Below are 16,925 nucleotides of genomic sequence, written 5' to 3'. Positions count from 1 at the left end.
GTTGTGAGGATTTAACCCAGTTCAGTCAGCAGCACCACCACCTGCTTACTGTCAGCTACCTGCAGGATGCGTTTTTTGAGGGCTCACAGAAGGGACTGGAGGTCACCTTGCCCAACCTCCCTGCTCAAGCAGGGCCAGCTGGTATTGCACTCAAGTGATATTTTTAAAAGAGGTGCTTTAGTAAACACAAGTTGCTGTCTCAACACAGTAGAAAACAAGTGAGTTTTACAAGCCAGAAAGTTAATCTAACATCAATGCCTTCTGGATCCAGTCAAGCTAATAAATGATGAAAAAAATAATTTCTTTTTACTCTCTAGTCCTCTTTTCTTCAGAATGAATAAAAATAATTTGAAGTTATTATGAAGTAAGTTCTCACAGACTGCTGAATGTTTAAGAACTATTTTAATTAAACTGCTAAGATAAATACCTGGAAATTTTCAAATATATACTTAGTCCTTGAAGAGCAAATATGTTTAGTTGGAGACAGAACAAACTGCATTCATTACACTAGGAGAATGAATCACTTTTGGAATGCAAAATTCAGTTAATCTCTGTCTAAAAGATACTGCCATTCAGCTACTGTTATCATACAGAACTAAAAATCTCCAATGTATCACCTTGGTTCTACCACACAAAAGAGTATTATCACAGAAAACCGACGATAACCTCACTCAACTCAAAGTCTTAGCAGCACTTAAAAACCTCTTCTTAAAAACTATGCTAGTTTTAGCAGAATGGTAATTATTTTTAGAAGCAAAACCCTTCAGGTAAGTTTTGCTTGCACAAAACTGTTATCGAGTCATAAAACGCAGCCCAAAGACTGTCACTCCTGTATTCGTTTCTAGTATGTAGATTTTGTGCATGAGCAAAAGGAAAATGTTACAAAGGCAATTAAAAAGTAAGAAATCAACAACTGCCTAAAAGGTTTCCCAACTAATTAGAATGGAAGCGATTTCAACATCGCTTTTAAATTCTACTATGATATTGTAATACTTGCTGAAAAGCATAACATGTACAAAAGCAGTTAAAGTAACACTTAAGAGCTGAGAGAGAGGCACTGAAGTGTTACTGATACCTGTACCTAGAGACCATGCCAAGCAATGGCTCCACCACTTGGTTCATATTTCTTCTGAAATAAAATTCTTACTTTGAACATTCCAGCTTATTGACACTCAGTAAAGCCATACATTCTAGATTCAAGCTATGGTTCAGAGAAAGTTACCTAATAATAAACAGTTTCAGTGTTTCAAATGGATCACCTCTGCGAAGCCTGGCAAGATGTTAAGTACTCAGGCAAACATGAATAATCATTTGAAACAGTAGCACTGAAGTATAATGTACACTCTACAGTTTACTCTTACAATCTCCCTCTTCAGTTAAAGCAGACATCACATTACCACTATGTTATTCTCTCTTGTTTCTGAAAGCTACAAAATCGGTATTTTTATTACCATAACTTGTTGTATTTTAAGTGAAAAGTGACTATATCTGATTTAAATCAATTCATGCAATCAGATGCTTTAAATCAGCAAGCAGAAATACCCTGTTCAACTGTTTTCTTTTTATTGCTTGCTCAGTATTTACACTTTTCTTCCTAATTGATTCAGAATGGTTGGTAAATGTTGAACAGGTGGACATTATACATCATTACATTTGATGTAGCATTTGCTGTTACCAAAGAGGCAGATTGGCAGGCTGTGCATTCTTACAGGCTTGATTGTGTAGCTCTGCTCAACTTTATCAAAAACCAGCAAACACGCACAAGAACCAGGTTAGATTACATAAAGGCATAAGGACAACCTTGCTCCTGATCCTCAGTACAATTTCACAGTCAAAACCTGACTCAATTTATCTGAGACAACAGTAACATACATTTCAAACTCTTTTAGCAAACAGAATTCTAACAATATCGAAAGCAGAATGTCAATTAAAACTAACAATAGATCAGTATTTACAAAATAAGTCTCTTAACCAAAAGGTTAGCCAGAATGACTTTGTTCCCTGCTATCAACTCTGCTTTTACTAAAAGTAAAAGCAAAACCTACTAATCGTTTTATACAATTGGTTACATAGTATTGAATTGCTGAGAGGATGACTTAAAAACACAAATATTGAAGGTTTCTGAACAGCACCAGCATGTCAAAAACCGTGACAAACTTAATGAGTAATCCCAAGAGTCCACTGACAGACGCTTATCAAACCAATAACTTTCACATCACCCTCCATATCTTTTTCTTACTTTCCATTCTTAGGTTTCTGCTGTATTGTCCCATCCCTGGCGCTGGCCTCTCTTCCAAAGGCACTTGAAATGCCCAAATAATCCACTGTTGTATATAGAATACAAAAGGGATCATTCGTTTTTTCCAACTCAACAACAATGTAAACTACGAACAAGTTTCAGCTATTGCCTGTTCATGCTTTCATATCAGCCTAGGTTGAGTATCCGCAGGTGCTAATAGCAGCCATCATCAAAAAGATGCTGAATCTTTCAGCAGCTTAACTGTTGAGCTAATGAACTTGTCTTCTACACATCTGCTTATCTCTGCCTGCACTCTCCATAATAATCTCACCTCCTCTGTTACTCCTCCTGTGTCACCACCTCCTCAGGGTTTCTTCTGCCTACATGCACCTTCTTCCTCTAGTTAATATCCATGATTTTTAGCGTCCTACACTGTTAAGTCAGCCAGCAGGAACTGCCATAATCTCAGATGCAGGCAAAATACAACCAAACTATGTTCAAAAACTTTTTTTTGGTGAAATTAATTGAAAAATACCGTGGAGAGTATAATAAAGTTTGAGATAAAAGTATGAAGAAAAGTTGTAGGGACAAGACTGTTACAATGTTAAGGTACAAATATTGGATTGTTGATACAAGTGATAAACAGTTTCAAAACACCTAAAATCTGTGAGTTAAAAACAAATTGTCATTGCAAAAGATCTCAAACAAAACCCAATGGAAACAAACTTACCCTACTTGTGTCAGGCAAAACAACAACAACAAAAAGATGACTTCCACGTGGAAAGCAATTCTGTTTGTCTACTCTCAAACCAAATTTCTATTTTCCTGAATCAGCCTACATCTATGTCACACACTTGTCTCTTACTGCCACAGAAGTATTTTACTGAAGTGCTTCACCAATGGTTGACAGTTGACCATTTATGCAGTCATCAATCATTCTCTATTTACTGAAGACACTCGAGGGTCTGGGAGTCTTCCACCAGCTAGTATACTTTGATTCCCTTTCTGTGCATAAAATCCAGGAGTGTAGAAGTTACAGTTACAGAAAAAAAGACAGAGGATGTATGAAACTGAAGCACTACTCTGAAACATTTTGTTAAAGCTGTGTTCAGGAGAATACACATTAACCTAGAAAAAAAAGTGTATCTCCTAAAAGCACATTTATAGATATGCTGTTATACACAAAATCTAATTCAAGTTTATCTAAATTTAGCGTTTCATGAACTTCCACAGTGAGTAGTCCTGTACTAAAAAGACTGAACAGTATGCCAGCCTGAACAAGATTACTACTATTTGTATCCCAGCTGTACCTAAAACAGCCCTAATTACTGCACGGAATGAATGGCATTATGAAGGGTTTGCAAATTCTCTCAAAAGCAGCTGATACTTGGCTGCTTAGAACAACATACAAGATACGAAACTACGTTTCTTTAGTTAAGAAAAAAGTTTAAACTTTTTCTCAACTGTGACAAGTATCAAAATAAAGCCTTTTTGAAGCTTTTTGTTGCTGATTTTATTTTTTGATTTATTTTAAGCCGTGTTGTTCACTTAATCTTCACTTAAGCTGCATTCTTCATTTATTCACAGAGCTGGGGACAGACACTCCCATACAACATAAGCTGGGCAACACTGCAAATCAAACAGACCTACAGAAGCGAATAGTAGCTGCATTACCTTTTCAGTTTACCTGAGCTATACAATTTCTAAGGATTATAAATCATTACAGAGCTTAGTCGCAGGGCTATTGAAGGTTTTGTGGACAAAGTTTAACACAGTCAGAGGTAAAGACACCTCAAGAAGTCAATTTGGAAACAGGCATTTGTTTTACCGACAGAAAGTTTCAGAATTACAAGTGTCAAACAGCACTCTGTCATTACATCTATGCTAATTAAAGCCTTTCAAGGTGATCAAATAACTGAAAGTGAGTTTAATCTCTACATTACAAAAGCATAGTGAAATGTAAAGGCACAACAGCACAGTTACCTGACATTATTGGCACTGTTCATAATGCTGATTGCTTACACAGTTTACTGAGAAAACTTTAGGACAAAGACAAATTCAGCTCCCTTGTAGATACCTTGGACAGCTGAGTGTGCTTTACATTCCTTATTGGCTTCTTATGTGGCAACAAGAGACTAAAAATAGCCCGTGTACCATAACACAAACCCAATCTGCCAGTGAAGTTCTGCTAATAACTGTACAGTATCACTCTCTTCACTACTGCAGGAAAAACAAACAACACTCCTTAAGGCCTGCAGAGATCAAACAGCAGCAGTCAGGTCACACATGGCATGTAAGAAATCTTCCCAGGCATTTATCATCAGCTTCTACGGAACTGAAACCTTTGTTTTAAAAAGCCTCATCTATGCCTACTTTCACAGGCACAGAGCAACTCCAAATAACGTAGTATTTACATAATTATGTTCCATCTTTCCTGAAATTACCAGTTTGAGTTGTCCTTATTGCCCTGCTACAGATGTCAACAGTCACAGACCTCCAGCATGGGTCAGACACAGTGCTAACGGCATTAGCTTCATTCTGCATCCCTTGGGAGCTCCAGTCTTTCTTTTACTCAAAAGCCTTGCCAATCTTACAAGTGACCAGAAACAAACACCTTCCGAATGGTTTGAATTTTCCACATCAGACTCCTGCTAAACAGCAGCCATACTTCTCTCAGCTTTATTTAGACAGGTAAGTTAGTTGGAGACACTTCTCACCACAACACCAGTCTAAGCTGTGGTGGGGTAACTTTCTGTTACCACTTTGGATTTTTTACCTTCCAAGATGTGCTTAAAAAAAAAAAAAAGAACTAGAGGAAGAAAGTTCACTGGCCACATTGCTATTATGGACAGTTTATTCTGCCAATCCAAAAGTCAGGCATCATGGTAATAACAATGTTATTTTCATGGAAAAAAAAGTACACTAACAGTTGCTACTGAGTTCATTCTTCATTGTGTAATTGATAATCTGGTAGAGGTTGGTTCTGGTGGCTTTCAGAGGAGCAGCTGCAATTGAATAGCGCTAGTTACCAAAACCTGAGCTTTGTCCACATGAGAACTCCCATCACAGTTGGCACTATTAATGCTTTGAACTAGATCTGTCATGGCCATAACCAAGAATGCAGGAAAAGACTGTTACAGCCACTGCTTCTAGGTGGATTTCAGCAAAGATAAACCCTGCCTACAGCAGAAAACCAGACAGCAGGGAACTAACGCACATTTACAGCAGACCAACACTGCACTCTTCCACTTTGTTGTGACACGGAGGCGCACAAATGCATGGGGAAAATGGACTGATGCCCCTTGGGCTCTCTCGCAGTCCTCGCTGCACTCATTATGCAGCTTCCAGTAGTGGCACTCCCCCTTCCATGCTCCGGGTCACCACTGAGACAGCATCAACTACAAGAAAGCCATATAAAGCCATCCTGTCTATGGAAGAACTATAAAAACAAACGCATGTAACAAAACTTGTACTTTGCCACACCCAAAACAGTGCTGTACCCCAGGAAATGGTGTGCCTTCATCACACTGGGAAATTACAGCTCTCTGCTTCAGGAACTACAGGAGTCAGCAGAGTTTTTACATCATTCTGATCAGTACAAAGTTTTAAAAAAAAAAAAAAGCTTTATTAAAGATGACAGCATAAAAAAAACACACTGTTTTATTGTAGATTATATTTTTAATTCATGTAACAGTAGAAGAAAAAGAGTGTGCTTGAGAAAGCCTGGACAGTTTCCAATCCCATCTTGTTCCTCTTCTCCCAGTACTCCCAAACTTTAGGTGGGATTAGAATAAGTGCAGCCTGCAACAAGACTACAGGTAAACGGGGTTTGTGCTGCGGAATGACTTTGTTCATTCTGGGGGTATTTTGGGTGACTGAAGAACAGATTCCTAAACCTTTTCAGTTTGTTAGCAGTGTACCTTACACTACTTCTCATTATTAAATCTGCCTTGTATGTCCTATTTCCACAACTCTGTAACCCCAAAATACTCATAACAGTAATATTCTTACAGAATATTCACCACACCAATATAAACACTATGTTATAACGTATTATATATATTACATAATATATATTACAGAAAATTCTATAATCTTAAATAACAGGAACCAGACATTTGATATTTTCTCACAATTAAGTCTGAAAATACCTGAAATTGAATCTGAAGGTTTATTTTTTTTAAGAAAAACTTTTGCACACAAAGTAATACTGACGAAGTCTTTCCTAATGCAATGCCACAACTGCGGACAAATGAAAGCAAGTATTAAGGGTCACGTGTCTGTATATGTTCCTAAAAGTTAGCATTCCTAAAAATGCCCAGTAAGCAAGTGAAATCTCACACATCTTTCTATACTATTAATGAAGCTTCTGGGATTTAGAAGTCACTCGTGACTAACTTCAACTTTTCTCTTGTTCAAAAAAACAAGCAATTCTAAGTAAAAGCCATAAAGCCACACTTTCTAAGGTGCTGTTAGAACTTTGGGGAAAAGAATCACACACACACAAAAAAAAAAACACTTCAAAAATGTAATTCCTATCTATTTTTGATTGCAAAACAATGAAAAACAACAAAACAAAACAAAACAAAACAAAAAACCCTTACCTTGATAGGAGCTGTTGAGAACTTGACTTTTCGGTCTGGCTCAGGATCTTCCTCTTCAGAAAGTCCAGGAAATTCCTCATATTCACTGTCGTACATATACTCCTCCTCTCCCTCCAAAATTTCTTTGCCTTCAGGCCCTTGGTTTTCTGGCTCTGTGCCCCTATCATCATCAAAAGCTGCATTCTCTATTCCAAAAGCGCTGAAGTTCTCCCTCTGCTTTTCTACTGCGTGTTCCTCATCTTCTTCAGGATCCCCTTCCCGCTCTAGAACACCCTGACCTTGTGTAACTGAACCATCCTTCCCAGACATCCCATCTCTCACTTCTTCCTGATTGGTCTCACTGTTTTCTGCAAACTCTTCTACTACCTCCACAGAATAGTCACTCCTTTTCCCTTCCTGTGCTTGGTATTTGAGCAGCTGATCCTCATGAACATGATCTTTCTCCAAACCTTCTTTCTCATGCCCTGAGGTTTCATCTTGCACAGCCAGCTCCACACAAGTCCCCTCTATGGGGGAAACCCATGAGAAAACAGTCTCTGTTCTCCACTTTGCCTCCTGACCAGGTACGCTGCTCATATCCTGCAGGCTTCTCTCAAGCACCAGTTGCTCTTTCTTATCTTTTTCAAGTACCTCACTCAGCTCATCTCTGATGGTCACAGGCACTTTGGTGGACGCAGTCTTCTCTGGACATTTTTCAACAGCAGCAGATGAATCCAAACCACAGGGTTCTCTCAAATGGTCCTGATTCGGACTATCATTTTTGGAAATTTCTTTGGATTCTTCAGTATCACTGTCACCCAGGAAGCTTTCAAGCCTCCTGGAAATGGGTCCTGCATTCAGGAAGGAGGATTTGGAAGCATTATTGGTATGTTGCTGCCTCAACTCATTACCTTGATTTTCAACTTTCTCCAGCGCAGCTGGAGGACTGACTTCAGTATTAAAACTGAAGTGGTCCCCCACGCTGCTGCAATCAGAAGCAGAGCCATGTCTCCTCTTATCTTCATTTTTTTCACATTTGCTGGGAGAATATCTGTCCACTGAGCTTCGCTGTTTTATATTTCTCTCAAATAGCTTCCTCGTCTCCGAAAACTTTTCTGCCAGGGCAACTTTGTCCAGGTCTGCCTCGTCATTGCTACGGGTGACCTTGTCGGCAGTAGAAGGCACAGACAACGAATCCACAGGACTGCTGTTGGGGCTGGTACTTGTATTGTGGAGATTATTTTTTTGGACAGTGAGGAAAGATGGGCTACCTGGAGAAGGTCCATATTCAGCTGCTGTGGTCCGGCTGATTAATTTGGTCTCAGCAGGTGGACTGCTTTCACAAGAGGGTGTGGAAGCAGAGCCTCCCATTTGCAGAAACATATTTTTGATCTTGTGAACCCTATTGCCGTAAGTGGCAGCCCTCCCTCTACTGTGTGGGTCATTTCCCCCGCCATTGGAAGAGGCGCTCAGCTTCTGTTGCAAGCCTGTTTTGTTGGAAGTGTTTTCAGGATTGTTTACTCCATCAAAAGAGCATTTGATAGCATGGAAGTCAGATTTATAGGCATTGCGGTGTGGAGAAGCACTTCTTAAAGTCCTTTCCCCTTTGCCCTCGGTTTTCATCATTGTCAGAGACAGAGCTCCCTTGACTCCTGGAGAACGGGAAGGAAACCTCAGGGGCACAAAGCTTCCGACACCAGGCAGTGTGGCTCCTACGGAAGATCTGGAAGGCGGCCACCCAGCGAGCCTCCACGCTCACATCGAGCCGGGCTGCGTGAGCAAGAAATCACAACGCACAAACGGCCACACCGGCTGGCAGCTCCGCGGATCCCGGTGTCCTGAAAGCCATCTGCAGGGACACACAGAGTTTTAATTAACTCGGGACCTGGCAGCGCATGTGACACGAATCCCAAACTTGCCGCTCCGCGGGGCGGGGAGGGCGGCGGGAGCACCCCCGGCGGCCGCCGAGGGCCGGAGCCCATTGTGTGTGCCCCACTGCCCGCTGGGGGGGGACGCGGCAGCGCCGGGCTGCCCTCACGACCGCCAACGGCCGCCAACGGCCGGGCCTTGTCCGCCCGGCCCTTCCTGCCGCCCGGCCGGGCCCGGGCCGGGCCGAGGCGAGGCGGAGGGGCCCCGGTGCCCGCGGGCAGCCCGGAAGGGAGGCAGGGAGGGAAGGAGCGGCGAGTTTCGGCCCCGAGCCGCGGCTCCCCCCGCCCCAGCACCTCGCCCCAAACTTTCCGAGCCAGCCTACCTGGGGGCGGGGGTCCCGCCGGCTCCTTCCCCTCAGCGCCGCTGGCCGCCCAGTGGCCGCCCGCACCACGCCATCGCCGGCCGCCGCCGCCCCGCGCTCCCGGCTCCTCACTCCACCTTCCGGCCCCCGCTCGCTGCCTCCTCTCCCGCCGCTCAGCGCCCTCCTCCGCGCTGTGTGTCGGGCCCGCCCGCGCGCTCTCACACAAAGGAGAGGGAGCGGCGGGCGCGCCCCCGTTCCTCTCAGCGCGTGTGGGGGGGAGAGGGGACGGGGGGCGCGCCCGGGCCTGAGGGCAGCGCCCGGCCCTACCGCGCCGCGCCGGCCTCGGGGTGCCGCCGGGGCTGCTCGGGCACACGCGGGGCTGCCGCGGCCCCGGCTCGTGAGGGCGAGTCCCGGCAGCTGGGGCGGCGGGCGCTGCGAGGCGGAAGCGAAGGGAATGCCAACTATTCCGGGTTTTTCCTCCCTTCCTTCTAAAAGTCGTGCTACGTTAGCCCTTCCCAAGGCCCTCGGGGCTCCGCGGGCACCTGCCGCCGGTACCGGGCGGTGAGGTGACGGGAGGTGTGCCTGTCCCCCCGCCTGCCCCCCGCAGCAGCTTCCGAGGGCTCTGGAAAGGATGGATGCCCGTCGTCGGTAGCCTCGGGCAGTACTAATCATAGAATCATTAGGGTTGGAAAAGACCTCCAAGATCATCCGGTCCAACTATCACCCTACTTCCAAGGTCACCCACTAAACTGCATCCCTAAGCACCAGGTCCAACTGTTGCGTACATCCAGCTCTCCTGCTTGGTAGTCCAAATAAAAAACCACCGGCTTCAGCCTGTCTGCGCACAGCAAGAGACAGAACTTGGATTACTCACCAGTACCTACTGCCTGCTTGGCACATACATAAATCACACAAAATAATTAAGACAGCACTAAAGGAAAGAAACAGAGTACCTGGAATCAATCAATAACTGACATGAAGTATTAAAAGGAAAAGAAATTTAACTGTATTCTGTATTCTTGCCCTGTGGGAAAGTCCAAAATTTGAAATTCTTCATTCCAAATTCAACTAACTGTGAATTTCCAATGGAACAAAAATTTTAGTGATGCATTTTAGAAGAGCCAAAGTGACATTTCATTTCATCTGGTAGCTACCAGTTATTCAGTCTCCCAGACTTTTTCTAATGCTTCATTTCCTCTAACACAAAGCAGGGATGAAATTCTTGAGACTTTCTTCTCTGTTTTCAAATGTTGTTGGGACAATGGCATTTCACCAAGACCTGCCTGTAGCAGTCTTAGATACACTTGGAAATGCTTTAAATAACATTTTAATTTCAATAGTTTCAATCTAACAGTGACACATGTTTCTTAGTTTGAGAATACATAGGTCTTACCTAGGACAAAGTAGCATTGATCTTTCTCCCACGTGTTCCTGAGTTAGTTTTTCATAAGGTTTGTAGGTTGGGTTGAAATAATGCAAGGCTTAAGCACCATCTTTCAATACACAGGGCTGTAAGAGAATACAAAGGAAATGTTCTTTACACAAAACAAAGGTAAATGCAAGGTTGCTCTGCAGTCTGATCGCTGGGTGAAGACCTTTCTGTGTACTGCTTAGGGAGTCTGCCAGGATGTAGGCGGCAGTTCAAAGAAAAACAAAGGCAGAGCTCAGGAACAACAAAACAGCAAAGCCCAAAGCAGCTCTAACTGCCCAGGGAAGTGAGAGGCCTTTGTATTGGGTGCTGGCTAAAGGAGGCTGGAGCAGGAAAATACTCTCCTGTTTTGAATTCTCCTGTGCTTGAGAAAGCAAGAATTCTAAATACAGATCATGGACACAAATTTAATTGCATCAAAGATGTCTTTAAAAAAAATAAAATCCCATTCTATACATAGAGGTTATTTTGGTTAGCCATGCTGGTTGAAGGGACAATATTTATCGGGGTCGATTATTTTTCAGAGAGGAAAGACTCTGAACTGTATTCTAGGTTAAGTGATATGAAGGAAATAATAGAACTGTTCACAGAAACAATGATTAACAAGATCAGAAGAATTCAAGATAAAGAGCTCTGGAATTTGAGCAAGAAGTCTGGGAAGGTGAAGTAGTTTGGGATTTCATCATAGCTCAAAATGCAATAACCCAGGAAGAGTATCTTACAGATTCAGCCTGTAGAGGCTTCCTTGAAAGATGGTGAAACAATGGTGAGTAAGCAAATGGTCTGCACTGAGCAAGAAGCATTTACATTTTGTCATCTGAGCCTATTAAAAAAAAATAGTTTCAAGGCGGACATTGGCTACTCAAAATCTTCTTGGGGAAAAGAAATCAATGCTGCAGTATATGAACTCATGAATCAAATGAAGACAAAGAGGAAACTGTTTCCGAGACAAAAAGAAAATTTAGGGCACTTCTGCAAACACAGTTGATCAAACTGCCAATGAGGTACAGTTTATTGCAGTATTCGCTCTGATTACAAAGGCATATCATGAAGAAGGAAGCTGTTTCAATGGTCATCAGAGAATGATGAAGTGTCTTCTGAATGGAATAATGTTCTCATGACTATTCCTGTCTTGGTTAACTATTTCAAAACCCCTTTCCTACTGGACATACATGCCTGTGCTTATGGTTTGAGGGTAATGTTGGCAAAGGAACAACTGGCATTCCCCACGAGAACATCAAAAGAGTGTCTAAAACAGAATTGAACAGGGAAAAAGACTCTCGGGAGTAGCTAAAATGTGGCACGTATTTAGTGGTCTGGGTTAATATGTATAGATACTGGAGGATTCAATTGCTGCTGTTCATTCAAGATGAACAAAACAAACCATTAAGCACATGTTCTACACCAAAGACAAAATGCAAAGCAGCTTGGAAACTGATAAGCTTTCTACTCTTAGTTTTTAAAATTAGAAATGGCTTTTCTTAAAAAAAAAAAAACAAAAAACAAAAACAAAAAAACAACCAACCAACCTGAATATATTCTAACTGATGAGATCATAAATTTCTCCTCTTAGGCCCATTCTAACCTTAATGAGACTCCATACAAGCACAAGGAGTGGAAGGAAAAACCACTGATTCTAGAGAAGGTGGCTACTAGAAGTTTGAAACTGGTCATCACACCATGAAGATACTTTAACCAACTCAGGAAAATGTTGGTTTTAAGTTTTACAGAAACTGATAATCTTGAGCAAGCGGCACTGGTGAGGGGCTGGGTTGTAAGACTCCCTTTCTCTTTGCCACTTTATTGATCCCTATAACTGACAGGGCGGAACACTGTTGATATGGAGTGAGTGCCTCACAGGAAAAGCACAGCTCAGCTGTCAGGGTAAAAGTTTAATATTGTTAAAGCCAGGGATCAACTGAGCTGAAGAAGCCTGCATGAGACAAAACCATGTCTTCAGCATTAAGTAAAAGTTAATACTCTGAACTTTTACTTAGTTGAAGTTATCTGCTTTAACCACATATTAGTTTTATCATGTGATCTGAACTGCAATCTCACCAAATAAGTATTTAATCTGTGTAACATTAGTTTCATCAGCAGTTTTAAGTAGAACACCTAAGTGTTCATTTTAAACTTTTGCAAAAAGCCAGGAATAGAAGGATTAATTAAGCACTCGGAGCTTCACAAGTATTTCTGTAGGTTTTTGAAGTTGTTTTTTGAAAGAAAATATTTTTCTATCATTTAGGAGTAATTAGAATGACCTGGAAATGTTTCAGTCATACTTGGTATAAGTTGAACAGTAATTCTGAGTTTGAAGAACAGCCTAAAAGTTTGAAGGACAATTTTGTGATGTCTGTCATTAGAAGAAAGTTACCTGCAATTTTATAAGACTAATTGTGTAAAATACAAAACTAATAAATTAGTTTTTTAAACTTATTATTTCATATCACTCCTTCAAAAAATAAAACAGAACTAAAGTCCAAAATGGCATTTAATGGTCAATGTCATCTGCTCAATAAAAGGAGAAGCAAAAAAAAATCAGAGCAGATGAGGAGACAAGTCTTTTTGTGAAGGCAGTGAGGCAATGACTGCAGACATATGATATGGGACATATGAGAGATATGGGACAAAAATCTGCAATAAAGAAGCTCAGGGACTAGATACAGTCAAATAGATAAAGGACATCTCCAACGTTAAGGAGGTGGACCAGCTAGTCTGCCATACAGTACCACATAAAATAAGGTTGTAAAGATATAAACGGTAGAGAAAAGCAAGGTACAAAAAACAAAACAAAACAAAACACACAAAAAAAAACAGACCACCAGTAGTGTAAAAGTTACAGTATGTTATGGTAAACTAGACCACATTTTGGAATGGGATTCCCCTAGCAGCTTGCATCTTGTGTAGAACATTGCAGCTGCACAGCAGGACCCTAAAGATTACAAGTGTTGCAGATGAAGAAATGCTCTAAAGACAGGAGCTAATTAGGTTTGACTCAGTTTCATTCGAATTGCTGTGTATAACGTGACAATTACTTTACTGCATGCCAGCAGCGCCACAGAGGAAGCCTGCAACACCACTATTTGTCTTTGCTATTGTATATGATGACATATATGTTCAATACTTATTTTCATTTCTAAAGCTAGAACCACAGTGTTTGGGGTAAGTTAGTTCCTGCTCCAGGTTTTGTTTCTCCTCCCTTAAGCTGCTCCCCAGTATATTCAAGAAGCAGTTGGTAAAAATACAATAATTCAATCTGAAATGGCTAACAACAGTACTGTAATCCTGCTGCTTTATTCTTTGCTTCCCCTTCTGTTGTCACCTCTGAGTCTTCCGCATTCTCCCATTCCTTGTATTCAGCTGTCACCTGAGCCAAATTATAAACAAAAAGAAAGAACTGTGCTTACGGCTATTTTATAGGTCCGCTATGAAATACAAATCCTGTAGCTCACATTATGATCAAGAAAAAATGGGCTATAGTACAAACCCTAAGAAGCCTTTTATTATTATTATTGCAAGTAAGTAAAAAAATATATTGTTGCAAGCAAACAAGTTAGAAAACTATTACTCTGAGTATTGAGTACTGACACTATTAACAAGGTGTTAATACTCACTACTGAAGTACTCAGCTTGCCTGGTTGTCATTGCAGTAGTATTTCAGCCTCAACAAACTCTAAACATGGGATAAGAAGTGGAATTTTAGAAGCAAAGAAGCTCCAGTGAGGTTCTGCCACCCCATAGCAGGGCTGCCCTCTCTCATTCCCAAACGCGTCTGTCATGCAAAGCTCTAGGGAGGGGCAATTCTGTTGAATAATACACATCAGTGCCTATCTTGCTGGATTAATTTTCATAAATCAGTACTTTCGTTTCTGCTTGCTCACTAAGAGCTAGGTCCTTCAAGGATAGGGCTGTCTACAGAAGGGTAAAGCCAATTAATAACTAGTTCTGTCTTTCTTCTACAGCCCACCCACCATGCTGCTCCCCAGAAATCCTGTGAATTAATACCCTGACCAAATATTCTGGCCACAGAACCACAAACGTTAAATGAAGGTTGATGGAACATCACTGAAACCTGCATTGAGCGCTGCTGGCCTGCCAGCACGTTACTAACAATTTTTGCAAGCTAACATTACCTTACACTACAGCTCCAGAGCACACTGCAGAAAACATTCGAAGAATCTCTTAAGTCCTGAGTCTCCAGACTCTTCTGAGCCTCAAGGTAAAATACCGGCAGTTGAATTTCAAAGCTGCATTAAATAAACAAACAAATAAATAAAAAGTCTTTATTGCCAGGAAGGCTGAACAGAAAATGCTTATGACAAGCCCCATTCCTGAAGTGTCCAAACCCCCAGAGCCACTTGCCACAGTGGCAAACTCATGACAGAAAATGAAGTGGGGGTGGGAAGAAATGACAATGTAGAATTCTGTGAAACAGTGGTTTGAGAACATACTGGTTTCCTCAAACGTAATAAGCAGATGTTAGTGTGACAAGAAGGCAGGAGGTCTTAATAAGAGCGATGCCAGTAAAAGCTGTTGGAACAAAAAAGTTCCTCAGTGCATTTTTCAGCCTGATAACTGGAGTGCTGGTGACATAGTTTTATAGAATTTACAGGAATTTAACAAATAAAGTTTGTGGTTATTGTTGATTTTACTGATTTCCAATGCAAGAAAGCTTTTGCTGTCACAATGTCTGCCTGTTTCTGAGTGTCTCCTACTCTGCAAGGACTTTTGAAAACTGACCAACTGGTTCAACCAGATTTGACACAGGCTGAGAGTTTCCAACAATAATTATGCTCCTACAAGTTTTGCAAAAATAGGCAGCCACAGAAAAGAGGAAGAAAGAACTTGTAAGATCAGTCAAGGGAAAGGTTACAGTAAGAGATCACTCCTTATAAGCCACTGGAGAATCCCATACAAGCCACACAAGACAGAAAGCTGATGAACATATCAGTCAGAAGAAAAGCCTCATTTTGAAGTTGTATCTTTTTAAAAGCAGAAATCAGTCAACCAAGAGACACACGTTGGGAGGATAAACAGCTTCTTTAATTCTCGAGTTCACAGCACAATTTCTCATTTAGATGTGTTCGTTTCTGCCCAACCAAGCAGTTTTAATACAAAACCCAAAATGTTTCTATACAATAAAAGTGTAATCTCTGTCTTAATTATAATCAGGAAGCCCATGAGAATCATATGAAATATTTCATGTCCATACACAGCTATGTGCATTAAAAAAATTCAATAAAATGTATGTTGTTTCATAGTATGCTTAAGAACTCACTCTATAAAAAGGTCTGTATCACAGTTATATATATTTATGAATATATAAAAACATGCTTAGGAATGTATTTCTGAGTTATGAGAAAACCTTAAATCTTTTGACAGTTAGTCCTTAGAAGTATCTTAATTTTAATATTCAAATTCCCTAGTTTTTTTAAAAATCTGACGGTAAAGAGACATGTATACAGAGATTATGTTTAGATTAGAATATAAAGCTAAACCAATGCAAACCAAAAACATTCTAATTGCTTATTTTTTTACCGAACTAATAGTTATATTAGAAAATGGAGAAGGGAGAAGTACAATCTTACACATAGGTAAGTTGTTTCCTTGAATTACCTATAATTTCAAATAAATAAGGCAGTATTTTGAAATTCCATCAGTACAAGAGCTCCCTGACATCATCTAGGTTTAGAATATTAAACAAACAATCAAAAAACCACAGCAAACCAACAAGGTTACAAAAACAGAAGAAAACTATGAAGTAAATTCAGGTTCAAAAATTCAGCTAGTTTCTTAGATATGTAAGGCTGAATTCTGTGAGGGTTAATTGTGCAAATTAAAATTAAAAGACGGAAATAAAACAGAAAGTAGAATTTATGTATACAGTATAAATTACAAAACAAAGAGAAAATAACTTTAATCTGATACCTGATTAATTTTGATACCCAGGACAATATTCATGATGGTTCCTTGCATCATACTATAAAACATGCCATTTGCAAGCCTTATGTAGACAGAAAATAGGAATCGGTTGCTCACCACCAGATGCATCTGCAATTATGCTGGAAATGTAAGGAAAATACATTAAAGAAAGGCATTTATGCAAATACTAAATTCACATCACCATTTTCAGAGAAATTGTAAGTATTTTCCAAATCTGTGAATCTGTAAAATAGCTTTAAAGGTAAAAATATATTAACAAACCAAAACATAACGAGCCCCAGTAATTAGGGCTTATTTCAATGCTCTCAAATAAAAACATTCAGTTTATCTTTTGAAAAGAAAGTTCTCATTTAAAAATATTTTAGAGGGCAAAATAATTGTAAAGAAAATATTTTGCATTAAGACAAGCTGATTTTTTTTAGAAAAAAGCAAAAAAATCTGTTTCACTTGAACTGAACTGTATTTTTCTTCATTTTTAATTTAGCTTTTGAATCCAATAAT

General features: G+C 40.5%; 1 protein-coding gene across 9 annotated transcripts in view; it reads right to left on the bottom strand.

The window, feature by feature from the left end:
* Positions 1 to 16,925, bottom strand: part of LOC118258840 (neurabin-1-like) — a 122,727-nt gene that overhangs the window by 33,810 nt on the left and 71,992 nt on the right. For 5 of the 9 annotated variants that reach the window (XM_035567935.2, XM_035567965.2, XM_035567944.2 and 2 more), the window contains 4 exons: positions 16,410 to 16,543; positions 14,615 to 14,728; positions 10,446 to 10,561; positions 6,844 to 8,671 (listed from right to left, as the gene is read on the bottom strand). In XM_035567935.2, coding sequence (XP_035423828.1) covers positions 6,844 to 8,448 — 1,605 coding nt within the window. In that variant the 5' untranslated portion in view covers positions 8,449 to 8,671; positions 10,446 to 10,561; positions 14,615 to 14,728; positions 16,410 to 16,543. Of the gene's footprint in view, positions 1 to 6,843; positions 8,672 to 9,073; positions 9,352 to 10,445; positions 10,562 to 14,614; positions 14,729 to 16,409; positions 16,544 to 16,925 lie in introns of those variants that run through there. The other 4 variants (XM_035567925.2, XM_035567960.2, XM_035567971.2 and 1 more) reach the window with 2 other exon arrangements.

This window comes from Cygnus atratus, chromosome 6, assembly GCF_013377495.2.
Source record: "Cygnus atratus isolate AKBS03 ecotype Queensland, Australia chromosome 6, CAtr_DNAZoo_HiC_assembly, whole genome shotgun sequence".
NCBI lineage: Eukaryota > Metazoa > Chordata > Aves > Anseriformes > Anatidae > Cygnus > Cygnus atratus.
This window is presented reverse-complemented; position numbering and strand designations above follow the sequence as displayed.